General features: G+C 48.2%; 1 protein-coding gene across 6 annotated transcripts in view; it reads left to right on the forward strand.

Moving 5' to 3' along the window:
* The window catches only part of STYXL2 (serine/threonine/tyrosine interacting like 2), a 122,356-nt gene that overhangs the window by 58,926 nt on the left and 46,212 nt on the right, over window positions 1-17,218 (forward strand). For 5 of the 6 annotated variants that reach the window (XR_012154161.2, XR_012154157.2, XM_073304744.2 and 2 more), the window contains 4 exons: window positions 3,683-3,811; window positions 10,160-10,254; window positions 11,082-11,313; window positions 13,194-13,411. Coding sequence is in view for 4 of the 6 variants with exons in the window: in XM_073304744.2 (XP_073160845.1) it covers window positions 3,683-3,811; window positions 10,160-10,254; window positions 11,082-11,313; window positions 13,194-13,411 (674 nt within the window). In the remaining 2 variants the exon portion in view is untranslated. The remainder of the gene's footprint in view (window positions 1-3,682; window positions 3,812-10,159; window positions 10,255-11,081; window positions 11,314-13,193; window positions 13,412-17,218) is intronic. The other variant, XM_073304737.2, reaches the window with a different exon arrangement.

Consider the following 17,218-nt stretch of genomic DNA (forward strand, 5'->3'; position numbering starts at 1 on the left):
TTAATTTTTAAAAAACCCTTTTTATTGTATTAATTTTTAATTTACATTAGACTTTTATTTAAATCAAATACTTTTCATTTAAATTAAATACATATTTATTTTCAAAAATAAATTATTTACATTTAAAATTATGGCAGATATGTTCAGGCCTAAATTTACTATACTCTATTAATTTCAATTATGTAAAAATAATATTCAAGTAGTACATACTTGCTGCTGAAATTTTAAAGAAAGTCAAACCATTGAACTGGTGGAAATCACTGGCTAAGCACCTGGAACAAGACTTTGTTGAAGTGCTAAGCCAGCTTTTGACAGCAGTAGCCTCTTCTGCAGTTGCAGAGAGAATTTTTTTTTCTTCGTTTCAGTTTACTCAGCTAGTTCAGTTCAGTTATTAGTCTATTCAAAGTTAAGCTACCAGTTGGAAGCTGAACAAGCTGGGAAGTTTTTTTACTCTTCTAATTGATTCATAAAATTAAGGTATGAGAGGATGAGGTCTACTGCCTCCAAAATCTGGAAGGACATCATGACCAGAAACAATCAGTTCAATTGACTAACTACAAATAATACTTCCCTTGTTTAATAAATCAGTTAGTTTTAAATGCAAAACTGGTTTTGATTCACTTACTTTTTTCTTATATATCCTAGTTTTATTTAACTAATAAAAAGTTTGAAATGCTGTTTCTGTGCATTTTTAATTGAATTCCAATTTCCAGCCAAACGCGGCTTGACACAAAGCATAAGCAAAAAATGAATCATCATTCAGTAAATAAGAAACATATTCATCATTTTCTAATATCATAAAAAGGTAAAAATTAAGAATCTGAATAAACATATGTTGAGCTCTATAATTGCTTAAATACATGTGTATAAATAGAGTGTCATCCTGGTTAGCCAGAAAAAAGTACCAAATTTAGAGTAAAGGCTGTATTTAGTTGCAAATCAACCTACTACCTGGGGATGTAGAGGTTCCATTGGGGCCAGAGCTGGTTTATGTGCTTTTAGGCAGTGTTTCTCAAATGTGGCCACATGCGGCCACCAGGGGCTTTTCTTGCGGCCACAGCCTCCTGGGCTGTGATTGAGGGGGGATGGGGGCAGCAAAGCAGCAGCTCATCCCCTGGGGCTGCCTGTCGGGGTTGGTCCCTACCCCATTCTGGAGCGAACACTGTAGGAGCAGGCAACCAGTGTGAGTTCCCCACCTTCCCAGGTGCGGTGGGGCTCAGGCTTCAGGCTTCTGCCCTGGGGTGGTGGGCGGCAGGCTCTGGCCATGTGGCCATGGGCTCTGTCCTCTAGCTGCAGGGTTTTGGGCTCCATCCCCGGGCTCACCCCGCACCATCACCTCAACCCCCACTGCCTGCACCAGCCCCCCATTACCCCTGGCCCCCCTGCCTCCTTACCCACCTCCTCATCCAGGGCTTAATTTGTCCCCCAGCATGCCAGGGCTGAGTAAGTCTGCTGTGAAAAATGATATTAACAAATATACAAATAACATTTTTCACAGGAGCAGACCTAATAACTAACAATCCAAAAAAAAAAAATCAAAACACGCAAAGCACCTTATTTTTGTTTCTATTCTGCTTAGGTCCAGTAAGGAATAGAGACAGCTGTACATTATTTTTATTATTGAGTCTGCAAAAACACGCTACATACATAAATTACAATGATCCGGACTTATATATGTGCATATTTATTTGTTTTTCCTAAAGTTAATTAAGTATTTTAGGAAAAATTCTCAGAGGCTACACTCTGAGGCCACCAAAAATATGTTGTGAGAACTCATGAAGGGATTGGATATGGAGGTTTTCTTGTTAAGCAAAAGGAGAAGGGAAGCTGCCATTTACCCCCATCTGAGCCCTAATGGAGAGGGGGCCATGCTGATACCACAGAGTTCCCAGTCAGCATGAACAGCTGATCATACACTGCACTGCAGCAAGGCATTAGGGAGTGCACCAGCATTTCAGACTGCCCCTGGTGGAGCCCCAGTTGTCTGGGGGCTCCCTGCCGGTGGAGTTTTGGCTGTTCTCTGGGCCTCTTCTGTGAGAGGAAAATCCAAGCAAGAAAATATCAGGAGTTTCAGGCCCCAGCATGGGGAGAGTTAAAAGTTTGACGAACTGCTGTCTATGAGGCACTGAATTCCTTTCCCATGTGACCCAGCAGCCAGTGTGGGGCAGACCCTATATTTAGAAAGCTGCTAAAGGTTTGGTGCTGACAGTTGTCCTGCCCCTTAGAGAAGAAGTCGCAGAGAGAGAGGCAGGGTGGCTGATCTCTTGCTCTAGCTGTGTCCCCTGCCAACTTTCCTGCCCCATCCACTGGGCTCCCTTGCTAAGCCTAAGACAGGGAGACCATTCTGCTGTTAGGAGAGCTCCAGACACGGACGGTAAGTGCCATTTCCTCACGTCTTTGCTTCCCATCTCACCGACTCCATGAGCGGCAGCAACGTCAGCCCTTGTTTATGGGACATGGCTGCACTGATATCTGAGACCAGCTGCCAAGGGATATCTGAGCCCTTGAGGCTGGGATAGGACAGACACTCCCTGAGCGAGAGCCAGAAGTCACTCTGTGAGGCTTGAGGAACTGGCTGCTGCTTCTCCAGGTTCCCAACCAAATAATATCACCCCCCCCCCCCGACACACACACTCCACTGCACGCTGGCAGAGGTTGGTGTCGTGGGTTCACGGCAAAGGCCTCCTGAGGATGAGTCCTGGGGTTTAAAGTTGGTCAGAATCAAGGGTTTGGCCTTGATCCTTTGCAGTGTTTGGTTATGAGGAGGGTAGGCCTCATATTCCCCACCCTAATTTTCTTCAGTCTCCATGTCCAGCCCCCCATAGTTAGCTGGATGAGGCTCCTTCTAGTGCAGTAGCCTTCAAACTTTTTACCTCACCCCCCACCCCCCTCAGAGCCAGGGCCATGGCTCGGGGGGGGGGGTTTTAGGGGGGAAGGAAGATGTGGTGAGGGATAAGGAGGCTGAGCCTGGGGCCACAGCTGGGGGTGGGAGCAGAGCCTCAGCGGGGGGCCAAGGCCAGCAGCCAGAGCACTGGGCATGGGGCCAAGGCCAGGGCCGGGGCCAGGAGAGGAGCTGGATGGTGCTCCCTCCCTGCCCCTCTGTGGGGCATGGAACAGGCCCCAGCCGTGCCCCACCCCGGAACATTCCTCTGCACCCCCCTGGGGGGGCACACCCCACAGTTCAGGTACCTCTGTTCTAGTGTCTATTAACAGGGCTGAGCTGTGTGGAAGGAGATAGAGTTTCTGCACAGCCACCCAAGGCCCTTCCTCCTTCCTGGCTCCCATACCTCTTTGCTCCTTCTCTGCGCAGTTCCCAGCCCCTGCCAGCCAGGAAGGTGTTCATGTCACTTCTGTAATAATGGTCTGCAATTCAAAATCATTGTGTTACCACCACAGTGCAGGGCATGGGGAATGCCCTGCCTCCGGCCTGCCCAGCCTAGGGTTGCCACCTCTGAGGTACAAAAAAGCAGGACATCCAGGATGATCCTGAGCCCAAAAAACTGCACAGCTGGAAGTGGGTGCAGAGCACTCTTACAGATTTCCTGGGAGAGCTACCTCACAAAAGGATGAACCTGGGAAAATTTGTACAGGTAGGAGCCAGTGCCTCGCCTAAAGGGGTTTTCCCAAATGCAGCGCTTATGCTTGTTGTATTCTTATTTCCCTCTCCCTGCCATCTCCCCAGCAGATCCTCAGAGCTGGCCATGGCAAGCAGCAAGGACTCGGACAGCGAGCAGGTGGTACCAGACGAAGAGGATAGGCCAGACGTGAAGGCAGTGCAGGCCCGCTACCTTCGCAGCCCCTCCCCCAGCCAGTGAGTGTATTTGCCACAGGGGCTGCCACGGCTTCCTGACTGCATGTAACAAATTGCTTCCCCTTCCTCCCCTACCCCACACATACCCATCCTACTCAGATCAAGAACATAGCCTCAGGCTTCCCTTTCCTCTAAGAGGGAAGGATTTAGAATACCAGCATAGCCCGTGGCGGGGGGAGATGCTGTGGGGATGGAGCTCATGAGTTATTTATCTCATTCATTCATCTTAGATCACACACACACACACACACACACACACACACACACACACACGCGCGCGCGCATATTAGGAGGAAGCAGTATTGTTTTCCCGCTCCTTATACTCTCCCTCCTCCTGTTAATTTGCAAAATTCAGATTGGCTTTCAAAATCCAGGTATGTTGGGACCCAGGCTTTTGATTCATCCCATTTTTTGGATTGGCAAACCCCACGTGTGGATTTTAACCCCCCAGAGATTGAGGCTATTTGGATTTTGGGTTTTGGTTCAGGCCTGTCTCTCACAGAAAGGCTGGGAACAAGGCAGGAGGATGCCACTTACAGGGCAGCAAAAGTTGGGCTTCTGCCAGTTTTGTGGTGTCTTTTAGTCAAAATAAGTGTGATGAGATTTTTTTTTTTTTTTTAAAGTGCCTGCTTCCTAATGCAAAATGCCTGACAGGATTTCCCAGAAACTTTCAAATTGCACTTGGGGCAGGAAGTAGGGAGCAATAGAAAGATTCTGTCAAAAAGGAGATATTTTGGGGATTGTGGTTGTATGCAAATGGGGACTACGCAGGTTCCATTAACAGCCTTAACCATGAGGTATGCTACCAACAACAGCTAGAATGTTTACTTCATTTACTGTATTCATTAAAAAAAATGGCCCATGTAATTTTCTGGGCTCATGTGCAATATAATCATGTAGGAATATTGCCTAATCACCACGTCTTTCTACTCCTCCTCCTCACCTGATCAGCCATTCGGACTGAACAGAACCACCTCCCTCACCTATTACCTTTTCTGCCATCAGTACCAAATACCACAGTTAAAGTTGCAGAGACACTTCCATTCAAAAGGCGACAAGCTGCCCTCCCAGGATCAGGGCTTGTAAACCGCTGGTGCACCTGTAACCCTCACACCTCCTGGTTGTGGTGTTCTGTCCCATCTAATGGCACCGAGACCACATGGTGGTGGTGGGGGGGCAAGAGAGAGAGACTGGCCAGTCAGGGGAAGGGCAGTAGTTGGAGGAACGGGACGGGGGTTCTTAGGAGGAGGATGTCCAAGGAGCTGTTCAAGTGGTGGCAGCAGCACAGAAACTCCTGCGGCCTACTGGCAGTAGCTCAGGACCATCACAACTCCCCCTTGAAGCCAGCACTAGAAGCAGTACTCACACAAAAGGTGTGCTCATCCCAGCACTTGAGGTACCAGCACACCCCTGTGAGGGACTCCAGTGCAGTCACTTTATGGTTTGGTTTTGTTGAGATGTGTGACGGGGTGGACTAGGCCCAGCAGCTCCCTGTTGGAGGCCTCAGGGCCCTGCCATACCCCATCCCAGAGAGGAGAAGTGGCCTAGAGTTGGCTGTAGGGAAAGAAGACAATCAAAGGGGCTGCAGGAGTGGCCAATCAGGTGCCAGGAGGGCTATATAAAAAGGAGCAGCAGAGATAGAGTTTGTCAGTCAGTTGCTGCCTGGAGCTGGCAGAGAGAGGACAGAGTTCATGGCTGGATGAAAGAGCAGCAGGACCACAGACAACTCAGAGCAGGCAGGGACCAGCAGAGCTGAGAAGGAGTTCCTGGCTGGCTGCTGGGACTGAGAAAGGTCTGAGCCCAGGGAGGGCTGCAAGAAGACAGTGTCTCCAGGGAGGAAGCCCTGAGGGTATGTCCACATACCAGGCCCGGGAGAAGGTAAAGACAGTATACCCCAGAAGGGGTTTGTTCTCTTCCACCTACAGACAGCGTGTGTGACTTGTCCAGAGGGCTGAGTCATTGAAGACCTGCCTAAGAAACCATTATCCAAGGAGAGGGTGCTTGTGCTACCGTGTTCCACAAACTGAGTGATTGCAGGCATGCACTTGATCAAGGGGGCAGTCGCGAGAGGCAGGTAACACTCTGTTACAGCCCCATAAACTGAGCGACTGCAAGCACATGCACCCTACCAGGGGGGCGCTCACAAGAGGCGGGTGCCAACCCCATTACAAGATGTTTCAGCAGTGGGTGGTGTTTTGGCAGTGAGTACCACCAGTACCACCACTTTTTTATCACAGTACCACCACTTTTTTTTGTCCAGGCTAACCCCAGCCCAGGACAAACCAGGGGATTCAACTTGTGCCCCAGGCACCATGCAGGTTAACTTGGAACGTTAAAGACTCAACTTGTCCAGCAGCAGCAGGAGGAGTTTGGGTCAGCACAGAGGGAGAAGGGGATATGGTTAGTAATACCAAATGATCCCTCCCCTACAAACTCGCCAGCCCTAATTGTAAGGAACCATTCCAAGAGGTGACGGGAATTTAATCTTCTTGGCTATCCACTGGGAAATCTGTTCAGAGTCTGGTCTATAATGTAGAGCCATCCCCTCAGCATGGGTTTCTGGGTGCCCCTCTCCCTAGCAGCACAGCTCCCTTTGGAGATGATACTATTGTCTATGGCTCCAACAGCCATGCCCCATTCCTCCCTTTCAAACAGACTGCAGGCCTGGACATTCCACCACGCACATGGATTTATTTCCTCAGCAAAAGCTGAGTAAAGCAGTGGGGAGCATGCTACATGCAGTGGCTACTACCCTGCTCTTCTCCCTCCCTACTCCCAGAATCACACTTAGATTTGTGGAGCCTCCTGCAAATCCCTCTTCTGCAGATGTTGTGGGGTTTCCCACCCACTTTTGTTCCCCACTGCTCTACGTAGCAAACAGGAGCTAAATTCCCTGTCCGTAGTTGCTCATCAAGATTCTGTCCACAAATACTGGTTTGGGCTGAGACGCCACATGCTCAGTGTCAACCTGGAGGAGAATTTGGGGACCAAGCATGTGCAAAATCTGTTCAGACAGTCTTGGCAGAGGGGAGAGGAAGGGTAATACACTTTCCCACTGTAAAAATTTGGTGCAGTTGTGGTCCCTGCCCTCCACCACCTCCCACCTCCATCTAATTGTATCAGCTGCGGTCTGAACTCTCCAACTCTTTCTGCACCAACCCATCACACTGCACAGTCCTTCCTGCCTGCCCCAGTCTCCCCAGCTGCTCCTGGGTTTGGAATGATGCTGTCCACCTACCCTCCCATAGCCAGTTGTTATGGGAACCAATTTAATCCATGCAGCTGGCAGCCAGGCTGGTGTGTGCAAAAGCCTGAGACGTCCAGGCCTTCTCATGGAGGAAAAGGAAACAGCCACAAATTCAAGTTAGAGAGAGAGAGAGAGTGTGTGTCTCCACAGTCAGCTGTCTAACCCGAATGCCATGCTGGGCCCTGAGGACCAAAGTGGGGCACATGGGACAAGCTTCTCTGGGGTTTTATCCTTTACTTGCTCACAGTGAACTCAGCATGTCTTTCTTTAATATATTCTTTGTATATAAATCTATTCCTGGTGAAAGGTGTAGGATTGACAGCTCTGGAGATTGATGCCCTCTATTTATCCATTGAACAACTACAGCACCGGCAGCAGTAGAATAAGCTTCCTCTATACTAGCCCCTGTGGAAGTAACCCAGAGGGACCTCCTCCAAGGATGAGAGGGAAGCTCAGTATATATGACCTGTTCTGTCCTTGACACCTCTGTTGAGACTATCAACAAGAAGCCCAGTTAACAGCAGTTTCAATGGAGGCTTTTTTATGTGGCTACCTCTCCCCTGGGAAGGGAATCGAGACCCCAAACTTATTTCACATAGTTCACAGCACCACTACGATTATATTAACGAACCCTTTAATTCATTTTCCATTGGCAATCAAAGGAGCACATTTTTGTTTGCAAAAATGTTCAGAGGCAGAGAATGGGTCACATATACACATATAAATGTATATTCAATTGAGGGCAGATTTTTAAAGGTATTTAGGTGCCTCGTGAGATTCCCAAAAGCAACTAGTTGCCTAAAACACATTGATTTCAATGGGTGTTAGATACCTAGGTGCTTCTGAAAATCCCACTAGGTGTCTAATTAGCTTTGAAAATCTGGTTCTGAATGTACAAGCAGCCATCATGAAAGCTGTTGGTGGGGTTGGTAATTCTCCAGCCAGAGAACAGAAACAATACCATGTGACTTGATTGACCAAACACACAGTGAATGTCAAATTATGATGCAATCACTATGGTGAGTAGTTTGCAAGAGATCCACAGGCTGCCACATGATCACTTAAATCAAATAATCTGGAAGAACAAACACATCTGTAAAAGTCAAATAGTGTTTGCAGACAATTTGTTAACAGAAAAAGGGCCAAAACTGCAGCATAATTTGTTCTGAATTGTTCACCAAACTCTAGTCAGAAGCCACCCTTCATATAAAAGCAGAGCAGCAGACTTGGAGTAGACAGGTCTGGAATGGCCCGCAGATATTAGTGATGAGGGAGGTACAAGAACTTATATGGAATAAAATGGATGTTTATAACTCTCTTTCTACCCCCAGATAGCTCCATCGATCTAGCAGTGGATGTCCTAGCCACTCAGGATACATTACTCCTGGGAGAATTCTGTACAAAAAAATTTAAAAATCTGCTCACAATATTTTAAAATTCTGTAAAATTCTGCATATTTTATTTGTCAAAATAACACAATATAATCACACCAATTTTAATTATTTTGGTAATTTATTTCAAAATACCTGTCAGCAAATATATCTAACAATATAGACAACAAAAAAGATTCAGAAAATGTTTTTTGACAAATAGATTCCTTACTAGGCATATCAATAGAGAACTCTTGAGTAACAATTCATTTAAACTACAATACAGAACCATATTTTCCGAAACCCTCAAAAGCAGTGCAGAGAGCTAGGGGTAATGGAGGAGCTAAGGGAGAGGGAAATTATTGCTGGGAAGGAGCATGGGTGTGAACTTGGAAGATTGTTGGGTATGGATGGAAAAAGTATGGAACAGGTTTTTTGGGCGTCAGAGAAGGATTGTTAGGGAACTTCCCCCATGCAGACCCTGACTGACCCCTAGCTTCTCCCATTCAGTCAGGCACATCTGCCCCTGTCCCCCTGTGTCCTTTCACCCCCTGTACACGTGTCCCTCCACCCCCACTCAGACACCCATTCTCCCTGTCCCCCCTCAGCCAGCCCCCTCCCCATGTGTCCCTGCACCCCTTCCCTCCTGTCCCCATGTGTCTCTGTGCCCCCATTCAACCACCCTCCTTCCCGCATGTGGCCCTGCATCCTACTCCCCCTGTGGCCCTGTGCTTTCACTCCCATTCAGCCCCTGCCCCTGTTTGTGACCCCCCAGCAACCCCATGTGCCCCATGCTGTCTGTCTCCTGACCTGGCCCAACAGGCACTGTGAAGAAGACACTGCAGGCTCTTTCTCTTCCCTATCATAGCTGGGGCTGGCCAGGAGCGGCTGCTCTGTTTTAGCACCACAGTGTTCTCTGGTGGGCAAAAGGCAGAACTCCAGCAACTTTCTGGCAGAAGCTATTCGCTGCTGAAAAAAATAAAAATATGCGTGGCACATGAATTATGCATATACACAATGGTGAAAAATCCCCCAGAAGTAATACATCTATAGAGCAAGAGCCTGCAGCAGTGAGTCTCGGAGCCCAAGTCTATAGACTCTGGCTCATGGGCCTTGTGCCACTACGCTAAAATAGCTGTGTAAACATTCAGGTTGGAGCCTGCGCTCAGAAGCTATGATAGTGGGGTCGTCTTTAGTCTATACAGCCAATCCCTAGCGCCTCCTTCTACTATAACTAATGATAAACAAGAAGTGATTTTCAAGCAAGAAAACTAGCTGTGTGGATGTACCCTTGAATTCTCCTTCACATGAATAACCCATATAACAATCCCACTCCACCCACTACCGGCAGTCCTCCTTTGCAGGAACTCCCTCTCCAGGTCTGTTCTTCTGGAGTCTCCTTCCACTGACTACAGATCCTCATTGCAGGCCTCACTCTCACCCACTTGCTGCCACATAGCCCGTCATTCCGACCTCCAAATCTTCTCCCACAGGACCCTCCACCACCTCTTGCAGACATCCTTTGGATGCCAGAGATCTCTTCCAAAGGCAGTGTGCAGAGGACACTTGTCACACTCTCCAGGGGGGAGTATCTTTCCCTCCATCCCTCATAAGGTCCTCTGTCTGCCCTCCCTGCTGCTCCCCTCTGAAATGGTTGAGAAGGGAAGCAATACCAGAGGTGCAGAGCAGATGAGGAAGTGTTTGTCTAATACCAATGTAATTGACTGGCAGGTATTCAGTGATATCAGACACAGACACAGAAAGCATCTTCATGGAGCCTATCCACCTGTCGTCTGCAGTAGCTGCTAAACAGATAATCAATGAAGGTAAGCGGATCAAAGGGGCAGGGTAAGTAAGAAAGACTTTGGTTGCACTTGGTTAGCCTCTTTCATCTGGGGATTTTAAAGTGCCAAACAAACTTTCATGAAGCCTCATAACCCCCTCCCCACCCCCGGCATGAGGTAGGGGGGTTATCTTCATTTTACATACCATTACACAGACATGTTTGGAGACTTGCCATAAAGTCACACAGTGAGTCAATGGCAGAGTCATAGAACACAGTGAAGGAGTCCTGATTCATAGCTGCCTGCTCTAACCAGGAGCACTGGAACAATGGTGGAGGGGTAGGGGGCCATGGTCCCCGCACTTTTAAAAGTGGGAGGACTATGCCCTCCCACTTTTTACTGGCCGTAAGGGCAAGCAATGGTGGAGAAGAGGCAGAGAGGAGTGAGCAGGGGGCAGGGTCTCGGGGAAAAGGGGCAGTGCAGGAGCGGGGCCTGGAGGAGAAGCAGGGGTGAGGCCCTGGTTTGGGCACTGGTCTCCACCCCCACTGTTAGGGAGCTTCTGCTGCTCCTGGCTCTAACCACTGGGCAAGCTCCCTTCCCCATATGCTTGGGATTAGAATGAGACTGCCCCAGACTCCTTTTCACTTGTAACCTTAGCCTATCTAGATCAACAAGGGATGAGAGGAAAGGTTACTGTGCTCAGTCCCCTATTAACTGTCTTGAGGCTACTGCCTGAGCACACACATGCACACATTTCAGACTGGGTGGGTGGAAACTGTTGAACAAAGTTAAGAAGCCCCCAGGATTGTTCCAGGGAGAAAGAATAGTGAATTCTTCACATGCGTTGAGTGACAGTCAGCTCATTCCAGAGCTGAAGACAAAGGAGGTCAAAGTGGATTCAGTTTGTCCAGGGATGTTGGAGTCCGCAGAGCAGCTGCTGGTGGAGGACCTGTACAACCGAGTTAAAGAAAAGATTGATGACACCAGCTTGTTCAACACACCGTGTGTGATGGACTTGCAGAGGGCACTCATGAAGGACAGGCTGGAGTCCCCCTGGGATCCTGTGGATGAAGTCTGGCCCAACGTCTTTATAGCAGAAAAGTGAGTAGGAACTTTTGTCCTTGAGATCGCACAAAATTTCTAGTGAAGGGTTTGATGGAGTCATTAAAGTCACCTCAGCATAATATATATTACATGTAATGCCTTTCGTCCCCAGAGATCCAAAGACATTTTACAGTCTTTGTGTACAAAGATTACACTGCACTGAAAAGCAACCGCTTCTGTGAAAAACCACAGCTTTTTCACCATGCATACTGACACTTCAGAACAGTTTAGGAAAGGAAGGGAAGAATACCATATCCAATTAAAAGCACCTAGGAAACTGTAAGCAAAATGAAATTACTGCAGTTGGAATTTGGGCCAGACACAGGAACGCCTATTCCTTTAAAAAAGAGGGGGGGAATGCCAGGCAATGTATTGAAGATAAGTGGCCAGGGTGTCTGTTTTATGGCTCTTCCAAAAGATAGCACTTTCAGCAGCCTAGTGCTCCTTAGCACTGTGCTGGGGCATTGGTTCAGCACTGAGAGGGAAGAGTGCTATCTAATGAATCACCAGTAATGTGTCCTGCAGCACGTTGCTTCTCTTTGAGCATCTCTCAAGTAAGTACTGAATATAAACTGCTAGAAGACCATTGAGAGAGTGCTACTTCTCTGGCTAATCTTAGAGTAGAGGGAGGGAGGTTACTGTGTCTACAGACACCTCAGTCTCTTAGGCTGGACATGTCTGCATTTCAGCTTGTCTTCTGTTCACCTAAATGGGATAGAAACCCTACTCTAAGATGCTGAGTTGGCCCTATCTCCTGCTCCCATCTCACTTTCACCATTCACAGACCTTGACAGCCTGTGTTGCTACTCACAGTTCTGAAGTCTGCATCAGCCATTTGAGAGACAGAGCAGTCAGATTGTTGAGTGGAAAGGGTAAACTTGGGTGTCCGTATCGGTGTCTATGAAGCAGAGACAGCCTAACAGATAGAATATTCCTTTAAGCAGAGATCAGGTTGGGTAGGTTTGCACCAAGTTGGTGACTAAGTACTTCTCCCTGGCAGCCACTGATTTGTGCTCCAGAATCTCAGGTTTTATTTAAGAGTCTCTGGCTCTTATGATTGCAAAGGAAGCTTCAAAATGTGAAAAGAGTCTAAGTAATCCCCTGCTGTGTGCCTGAGTCTGCAGAGAGCCTGAAACAATAGATCTAAGAGATGTGAACTCTCTCATGTATCTCAATGGGAGTCAGCTTTGAAGACTAACTATGGCAACTTACATGTGAATATCGTTAATTATTATATTACTAATCAAAGCTTCCAAGAAAGGAGAGGCACTATCATAAGATGAGCATTTGCACAGTCTACTGAGAGTGTAATCTCATTTTGGAGTCATGATTGGGTGGTGGAGTCCTGAGTGCGTGGACATTAAGCTGTGGCAGGAGATTGGGAGAGTATCCTCACATAATGTTTTTTCCAGTCTGTCCCTGAGTTTAAGGATGAAGGGAAAGTCCTGGCATGGGAATCTATCTAAGCTGCTGCTTCTAGGTCAATCTGAGTGCACAAATCATACATGTTAAAGATCTTGTCTTTCAATATCATGCACTTTTTCTTGCCCTTAGATTGTTCAGGGCTCTGGTACACATTCCTGAGCCAAAAACCTGTTCCTTGTCTAACCCCTCAGATTGCACAGGACCTTTATAAATATCCTTCCACAGCATTCACTGGGCTGGCAAAGAGTTATATTCAGCTTGGCTTGCCACTCTCCATTCCCCATTGTGTTAATTCTGTTCTGTTGTTTTTCCATTTTAATCAAGCTATGGTTACCCTCTTACTGGCATTTCCCCTTCTAACACCACCTCTGCTGGCCTCCTGGACAATGGACTGGCTCTCTCCAGCCTCAGTACAGGAGCCAACTTCTAATATTGCTTTCTCTTCTTTGGAGGAGTGTTGCAGTGAACAAAGGCCGTCTGAAGAGGCTTGGGATCTCTCATATCCTGAATGCAGCTCATGGAACCGGCGTGTACACAGGGCCAGATTTCTACAATGGTTTGAATATCCAGTACTTGGGCATTGAGGTGGATGATTTCCCAGAGATGGACATTTCCAAACACTTTCACCAGGCTGCTGAGTTCCTTGATGAAGCACTGCTGACATACAGAGGTAAGATAAGGAGATTGGGCAAGTTCCTGGACACTTGAAATCCAGTGATGCAGGAGGCATCAAAGAGAACATTTTGGACCAGATTTCTATTTTCCCTTTGGCTCCATTGTGTACGGCAGATTAAAGAGTTCCTGGTGAATACCGCAGGCCTAGTTCTGCACTGCCCCCACAGAAGGCCTATACACAGTGGGCATTCCAAGGTGGGGGTATGTCAAGAATGGACTGGAGATGGAAGGGGTGGATCAGGGATAGGAAGAGACATAGCTGATGTAGTTCTGCACCCCAGAGATCCCCTGCTGCAAGCCCTGCAACTGAATCTGCTGGTCTCCTGCCTGAGCCCTGACGCTCATGAATATGCTTTTTCGAGCCTATCAAGTGCTACTGTTGCAGTAATATCCAGCTATTGGTCAGGACTATCTGCTGCTATGTCCTGTACACTGATTCCTCACCTTTGCTAGATTATCTGCTACAGAACAGTAGGGGTCACTGTGCTACTGAAAGACAAAACGGGTAATGAGAAAAGGAGTACTTGTGGCACCTTAGAGACTAACCAATTTATTTGAGCATGAGCTTTCGTGAGCTACAGCTCACTTCATCAGATGTTTACCGTGGAAACTGCAGCAGACTTTATATACACACAGAAATCATGAAACAATACCTCCTCCCACCCCACTGTCCTGCTGGTAATAGCTTATCTAAAGTGATCAACAGGTGGGCCAGGTGGTGTGACAAAGCTCTGTCCTTGCCTCCTTGGGTCCCGTGTTTCCTGGCAGATTTTGCTAGCCTCAGAGGCTCACTTGTGACCCTCCACGTAACCCTTCTCTCTCTAGAGACAAGGGTCACAGTCTACTGAGCCATTTTCATCATAAGCCAGTGAGGGAGGTGAGGAGAAGTTATCCTTCCTTGCACAGTCTCTGTTGTCTCCCAGTCTCAGTGATTAATCAGGGGGCAAAGATGGCGGGGGGGGGGGGAAGCCCGGGCCCATCCTCTACTCCGGGCCCCAGCCCAGGGACCCTATTAATATCAGCTATGGTAGCTGACCTTTTAGAAACATGACATGTACAATTCCCTGGGCTACTTCCCCCACACAGCAGCCCTCACTTCCTCAAGCTCCACTTCACCCTTACCTCAGGGCCTCCTTCCTTGTGCCTGATATGGTGTGTACTATTCAGCCTCTCCAACAGCGCAACTTCCTCCCACACCCACCTGACTAACTGGGAGGCTTTTAACTAGTTTCAGCCAGCCCCTGATTGGCTTCAGGTGTCCCAATCAACCTAGCATTCTCCCTGCCTTCTGGAAAGTTCTTAATTGGCTTCAGGTGTCTTAATTGACCTGGAGCAGCTTCCATTTCACTTATCCTGGTACCAGGGATTTGTTTAGTCTGGAGCTAATATATCTATCTCCCACTACTTTTCTATAGCCATCTGGCCTTGCCCCGTCACATATCTCCCCCCCTCTGCTCAACACCATAGAGTTGGGCAACTTGGGATGCCAGGCAGTATGCTCGTGACAGACCATCAGTGTTGCCATGGTGGCATCCAGCCCTGTGCTGTATGCGGAACTGGAATGGTTGGAGGGATAAGAACTACCTGGTGACCCTTGCATTCTTTTCCTTATTCCGCTGCATCCACTGGAGGAGTGCATGGTCCATCACAAGAGTAAATCGCCAGCCTAAGAGGTAATAACGCAGTGTCTCCATAGCCCATTTGACAGCAAGGCATTCTCTCTCGACTACTGCGTATTTCTGTTCTCTTGGGAGAAGCTTTCTGCTTAGTTAGAGGATCGGGTATTCCTCCTCTCCCACCATTTGCGACAGAACTGCCCCCAACCCCACCTCGGAAGCGTCTGTTTGTAAAATAAATTCCCTGTTAAAGTCCGGGGCTATGAGTATGGGATCATTACAGAGGGCTGTCTGAAGGTCTGTAAGTGCCCCCTCTGCTGCGTCGGTCCACTTTACCATGTCTGGACCTCGGGCCTTCACCAGGTCCGTTAGCGGACTTGCCCTAGTGGCGAAGTGGGGAATAAAATGTTGGTAGTAGCCTACCATGCCTAGGAATGCACGGACCTGCTTCTTTCTGGTCGGCTGGGGCCAGTTTTGAATTGCCTCTAGCTTATTCATTTGGGGCTTCACTATGCCCCTTCCCACAATATATCCCAGGTACCTAGCCTCTGCTAGCCCTATGGCGCATTTAGCGGGATTAGCAGTGAGGCCAGCCTCCCTTAAGGTGCGCAGTACTGCCTCAACTTTCTCCAAGTGGGTTCCCCAGTCTGGTGTATGGATGATGACATCATCTAGGTATGCAGCTGCATAACTAGTATGGGGACGCAGCAGCTTATCCATGAGGCGCTGGAATGTGGCTGGGGTCCCATGTAGCCCAAAAGGGAGGACGGTGTACTGGAATAGCCCATCCGGGGTGGAGAATGCTGTCTTTTCTTTAGCTTCTTTGGTCAGAGGAATCTGCCAGTACCCTTTCGTCAGATCCAGTGTAGTCAAGAATCGGGCACTACCAGTCGGTCAACCAGTTCGTCGATGCATGGTATGGGGTATGCATCAAAGTGAGATATTTCATTCAGTTGGTGAAAGTCATTACAGAATCTTATGGTACCATCAGGTTTAGGCACTAAAACAATTGGACTGGACCACTGACTGTAAGATTCTTCAATAACCCCTAATTCTAACATTTTCTTTACTTCAGCCTTGATTTCTTCTCTTTTGGCTGCTGGGATTCGGTAGGGTCTCAATGTTACCTTGGCTCCGGGGATCGTGCGGATATGGTGATAGGTCTCAGTCGTCCGCCCTGGTTTTGTAGAGAACACATTTCGGTTGCGATTAATCATGTTGGCTGCCTCGATCTTTTGGATCGGCGTCAAGTCGGATGATATCCTCACTTGCTCGTGTAAGTTATCCTCCTGGGGAAGGGTCTCCTGCATGACTAAGCATGCCTCTCGATCGTGCCAAGGTTTTAGAAGATTGCTGTGGTAAATTTGCTCCGATTTCCGGCGGCCTATCCCAAGGCTTTGATTACTTCGTAGGGTCCCTCCCACTGGGCCAACCGTTTACTTTCTGCTGTGGGCACCAGTATCATCACCCGATCCCCTGGTTAGAACCGTCGAAGCTTCACTTGGTGGTTATAATGGGCTTGTTGGGTCTCCTGTGCTCTCTCCAAGTGTTCCCGTACAATGGGCGTAACTCGGGCTATCCGATCTCTCATCTGCAGTACATGCTCAACTATGTTCCTTCCGGGATTTGGCTCCTCTTCCCAGGCTTCTCTGGCTATATCCAATATGCCCCGAGGGTGGCGCCCATATAGTAGTTCGGATGGAGAGAAACCCGTGGAGGCTTGCAGAACCTCCTGGATGGCAAACATGAGGTAAGGCAATAGGGTATCCCAACCTTTCCTATCCCGGCTCACCACTTTCCTGATCATGGCCTTGAGGGTCCTATTGAATCTTTCCACAAGGCCATCTGTTTGCGGGTGGTATACAGAGATCCGTAGGGCTTGTACATGGAGCAATGAACAGAGATCTTTCATCAACTTGGACACGAAAGGTGTCCCTTGACCAGTCAGTATCTCCTTGGGTAGCCCAACCCGGGCAAAGATCTGTACTAGCTCCTTAGCTATTGTCTTGGAAGCTGTGTTGCGTAGGGGAACATCTTCTGGGTACCGGCTTGCATAGTCCAGTACAACAAGCACATGTTGGTGGCCCCGAGATGTCTTCTCTAGGGGCCCTACCAGATCCATGGCTATCCGTTCGAAAGGAACCTCTATTATTGGAAGAGGTATCAAAGGAGCCCACAAGTATGGG

Source organism: Lepidochelys kempii, chromosome 1, assembly GCF_965140285.1.
Source record: "Lepidochelys kempii isolate rLepKem1 chromosome 1, rLepKem1.hap1, whole genome shotgun sequence".
Lineage (NCBI taxonomy): Eukaryota > Metazoa > Chordata > Testudines > Cheloniidae > Lepidochelys > Lepidochelys kempii.